Source organism: Egretta garzetta, unplaced genomic scaffold, assembly GCF_000687185.1.
Source record: "Egretta garzetta isolate BGI_Z169 unplaced genomic scaffold, ASM68718v1 scaffold7, whole genome shotgun sequence".
NCBI classification, from domain to species: domain Eukaryota; kingdom Metazoa; phylum Chordata; class Aves; order Pelecaniformes; family Ardeidae; genus Egretta; species Egretta garzetta.
In genome coordinates, this window is record NW_009260350.1 from 250,682 (window position 1) to 255,587 (window position 4,906).

At 43.0% G+C, this 4,906-nt stretch overlaps 1 protein-coding gene across 6 annotated transcripts in view; it reads right to left on the reverse strand.

Moving 5' to 3' along the window:
* Window positions 1–180: 180 nt before the first annotated feature.
* The window catches only part of RNF185 (ring finger protein 185), a 14,412-nt gene continuing 9,686 nt past the window's right edge, over window positions 181–4,906 (reverse strand). For 4 of the 6 annotated variants that reach the window (XM_035898325.1, XM_035898324.1, XM_035898322.1 and 1 more), the window contains 3 exons: window positions 4,203–4,320; window positions 2,802–2,849; window positions 181–2,692 (listed from right to left, as the gene is read on the reverse strand). In XM_035898325.1, the coding sequence (XP_035754218.1) occupies window positions 2,595–2,692; window positions 2,802–2,849; window positions 4,203–4,320 (264 nt within the window). In that variant the 3' untranslated portion in view covers window positions 181–2,594. The other 2 variants (XM_009642821.2, XM_035898326.1) reach the window with 2 other exon arrangements.

Below are 4,906 nucleotides of genomic sequence, written 5' to 3' on the forward strand. Positions count from 1 at the left end.
ATCCCCCGGTGAGGGAGAAGCGAGCCCCCGTCCCTCCCGCTCCCTAAGGCACGGGCCAGCCACGGGCTCCTCCGCGCCCCATCCTCGAGGTAGGGCTCAGTCCGTCCACAAAGCACAAAGGAATAGCGGTGCACTCAGGTCAATGTAAAACCATTTTTTTAATTCTAAATCACTTTCACAACAGTGAAAATTAGTGAACAGCAATGGTAGTGCACTAAACAAGCCGTTATGGGCTGTGTGCAGTCTGAGTACAGGGTGGGGGGAAGTGGTACGATACAAAAAGCACACCAAGAAAAAGGTAGGAACAAAAGCGTTAACACTTTTAGACTATTTCATTCTTAGATTGCCAGAAAATAAGGACTCCCAGTCATGTTTCTGCAGCCACCTCCATCTAAATCCATTATGTGTCTCACCAACAGATGGAAAAAACCCCAAGCCATTAAAATTCTGTATTTTAAAACATAAGCGTTAGTTAAATCAGCTTCAGTACCCCTCGAAGCTAATACAGTCACTTTTCTGTCCTCTTTATCGGAAAAAAGCTTTAAAGGGATGCCCTACTCCTCCCTGGATAACCTCTGCTCTTAGCAGCGAGTTTCTCAATACCAAGAGAAGGAAAACCATCCCTTCTACTACCACATGAACTTCCCCTTTTCATCAGCAGGTGGTGCTGCCTGCCCATGAAAGGAAGTCAAAGCCGCGACGTTGTACCACAGCCAAGTTGCTTACAAGGAGGCAATAAACGGCCTTTCTCTTAGAAAGGGTCCTAGTTACCAAGTTATGCACTCGAGAAGAACCATATGCAGAAGTTAAGCTTCTCAGAAGTGCCACACAACAAAAGTCGAAGCACCACTTCAACTATTTATAGTTGAGTAATACATTCTGCCAGATCTTCACAAGAGTCAGGTATAAATTTGACTAGATGAGGCAAAGCGCTGCAGAAGCTTTGCAACATCCTACTTGCCAGATGGAATTTTGGAGGTAGGCAAGTTAAACTTGTCATCCTCTCTCTTGATACTAAGAGTGAACAGTTTATAATTACATAAATAAGCTTCTACAACAATTAAGGTGTCCTGCCCAGGAACCTCATCCATACACTAGAAAACCCCTACCTATTGAAACAAAGTTTCTATGAGTTGATTTTTGTCAGTTGTCTGTCTATTGCCAGAGAAGTCACAATATTCATCTTGCAGGAAATCATTATGACTATCAGCAGTCTGAATCAAAATAATCTAAAAACAGTAAGAGGAAAAAAATTGAATTCCCTACTCGGAGAAATAGGAAAACATCTTGCTAGGGCATCTCTCGTATCTGCTGTTCTGAAGAAATCTACACGAATACATCAGGAGTACTCTTTAAAGCTGTATAGCCAACAGGATTCCAAAATGGCTACAGAATGCTCACCTGAAATATTTTCCCCTCAGCACATAAACTGTTGTGGTCTCCTCCAGCACTTCAAATCAACATCTTTGGTAGATAAGGCAGAGGCTCTTGCACTGTAGCCATTCTGCTGTGGCACGGAGTAGCTGTATGCACCTGTAGAGAGAAGCTCTTCCAAACGTTCCCTGCTGTAGCATGTGCAGGACCTCATTTTTCCTCCTGTATGATTTTACAGTATGACAAGTTTAACCTCATATCTCATGTAAAGATGCCTTTTGTTCCTTTCCTCAAACAAGCTGATCTCAGATCTGTAATAGCATTTTATTTGGAGTACATGACCTTACGTTGAAAGTCTCAGAGCCTTGGGAAGAGTAAATGTAGCTACAGTGACAAGGTTGTGAGGGGATTATCCATGAGTGCAGCCACAGGCTGCTGCACAGAACCAAGGAAGACAACACTGTTTTGTCAGTGAGGAACTGGGCTGGGTGAGGCAGACAGGTACGTCGTACTGTTCAGCAACCCCACCCGGCTCCACAACGAGAGAATCTTCCAGTGTCTGGCTCCAGCAAATTCAGGCTTTAAAAAATTGCAGCATAAATTCTATCCCTTCTTCTAACAGCCATTAGAACTGCTTCAGGAAGGGTTTTCCATCATGCCGGGAAATGACAGCAGACAAGAAACCAGTCTCCAATCCTGGCTCCATTTGCATCACATGCTGCGCCCAAAGAGTCTCAGCGGTGCTGCAGACAATTTCCTGAAGAAGGCTGGATGTTGATGTGAAGACAATAACTAACATCCGCAGCTCTGGCAGTTCCATCGTGGTTGCCAAGCATGAGATACTGACCACGCTGCAGAAGTTTCCTTACCTGCCCAGTCTACCGTGGGGCAACTGTCTTTCACATAAACCTGGTGTCACCGATTGGCACAGGATTTCAAAGCAGCACTCCTTTTAGGAGCAGAGCTCAAAGCCAGACCCGTGGTTTGTGGCAGAAACCTGTTCTACAAGATAGCTGAGCTGAAATATGCTTTTTAACCAATGTTTAATTTCCAAGTCTGGTGCAAAATGCGAGATTCCTCATTGTGCTGTGGTACTGCCAATTCCTGAAGCCCCCAGTTAGCTACGGAACCAGACACCAAGAGGTTTAAAGTGGGATGGGGATGCAGTTTGTAACTGTTTCAGTGGCCTTGTGGGCCATGGATATACAGAATGAAAAGATTTATGCAATCAGCAGCCAGAACATTATCACCAGAGCCACAAACAGGAAGAGGCGGGATAGGAACTGCTCATCCACATACTGAGGAGTCCCTGGAACAGCTGGAAAACAGGAAGTAAAAAAACCAGGTCAGCTCCTTCCTCTTCTCCAGAATCATGTATACTCTGAATACAGTACATTCATAAATTGAAAGATAAGCAAGGAATATACCTGCTGAGAAACTGTTGCTATTTCCTACCCTCAGACTGGCCAGCCATACTGGAAGATCAGAAGGAAGACAAGCATCAGCTCCCCGAAGCAGGACTCGTGGTAAACCTGCTCATGACTAATAGCAGCAGGCAGCTCCAAGTGCTAGAGTACAGGTGGGTCTGCTCAGAGTACTTCCGGGGACAGTGCTGAGCTAAGTTCACTGTTGAGCGCTGAGCTAAGTTCAGCATTTCCATCCTAAGGAACGTTACCACCTCTACCTGAGCGCTCTTCCCCATCAAGGTGAAATATTTCTGAATAAGGAAATGGTAAAACGGTCAAAGCTGCGCATGTAGCCTTGACCAAAAGAACTAAGGAAAAGCACACTTCCTGGAACTGCTGTATTGAATGCACAGATGAAAAGCAGATAAAGGAGTTGGTTAAATTATGGCTGTTACAACAGCGTATGTTTACATACTCCATAGCTCAGTCACACCTCCACACAAATTTTCAGTGGACACTGAAATACAGTTAATGGGTGAGTTAATTTGACCCAAGCACAGCACAGGTCCTTGGCAACACAGGTGTGACGTGAAGAATGTGTTTCTGTTTCTCATACTTCCTATGCCACATGACATAGGGAAGAAGATTTGCCAGGCACAACCGTTCACAGAGGAAGACCAGAAAATCCCAGGCAGTAGGTTTTCTTGTTCAAAACAGGTAGACTCAGTTTGTCTACAGTGCAGATGGGAAGGAGGTTTTATGGGGGTTACTTAATTTTTAAAGAGTGAGGCCACTACTTGGAGTAACCCAACTGTTTTTTCTTAATTAAAACCAGTGAAATTATTTCACCAGAAAGTTACTTCTGTAGAATACAGATGACTGTCTCGGAGATAAATTTCTGAAAAAGGAAGAGTCTTTGCTGTTATTATTTTGTGGTACAGAGCACCAGTTGAAACTTCTCCTTCTCATCTTTCAGGAGATGGTCCTTTCCTGCTGTTTTCAAAATATGGGTCTCCTTCATACACCCCTACTCACTCCTTTCTAGTATTATTAGAAACTCTAGTCCAACTTGTCTCGTTTTCCAGAGGGAGCCCGCTGGAGTACCAGAGGAGACATTTGAATTAAAGGGGGAAAGTCTCCAGTGCCACTGTCCCTCTCCAGTTCTAATGTCCTCTCAACAGGGCCTTTAGCAAATCACACGGAAGCAACAACTGGCTTCTTACATAAGCACTCGTACAAAACCTGTAGAGACATAGGCTATGTTCTCTACTGGGTGTTTTCCTTCATTTTGTGTTTCTACATACAACACTGATCTACTTTACCATTCAGAAAGTTAGCAGGCTATTTGTTTAAAAGTTACAAGGGAGTTTGTGAAACACCTGTTTGTGACAGGACTCTGGGAGAAGATAGGATGCATGGTACCTGGAGGAGGTCGTCCGTCATTTATGTTGAATGCTGTTGCAAATATACCAAAGGGAAACGCCCCAATTCCGAACGACATTTGGAAGCCACCATCGCCAAACCCAAAGCCCTGGAATCCCTGCAGAGATCAAAGCAGTGGAAGAGAAAAAAGGTACCAATCATTTAAAGCCCATTTCAGAATATTTTGTAAAAGTGCAGACATTCCCTCTCACCGGCTTTCCTACAGCTGAAGGAGTATCATGCTGTCTGGCAAATTCCAGTCTGCCACACTACTGTTAAATACCTTCTCAGTTCTCCTGGTTTTGGAATGTTTCACATGGTAGCGAACTTGCCAGAGCAACCCAAAAGTTTGAGAAAATGAAAACTAGGAACAACAGTTCATGCTCAAAGGCCACAAATTTACAAAAGCATTTCTGTAACGTTTCTCAACTTAAAATAGCATATGTCTGACCATATATAAAAATCAACATTACCAATTTATTTAGAATGTCTTAAAAATATATTAATAATTCTGTATTAATAGCTACTAGTCATGTAACTACAAGAAAGGCATTTTAAAAAAAAATAATCTGCATTGATTTTTGTGATACATGTGCATCATTTAAACATTCAGTAAAGTGATAAATTGCCAGTGGGATGCATAGAGCATTATAGAGAAGAACAGTACCAAAAAAAAAAAATTTACCAGGGGAACTCTAATTAAG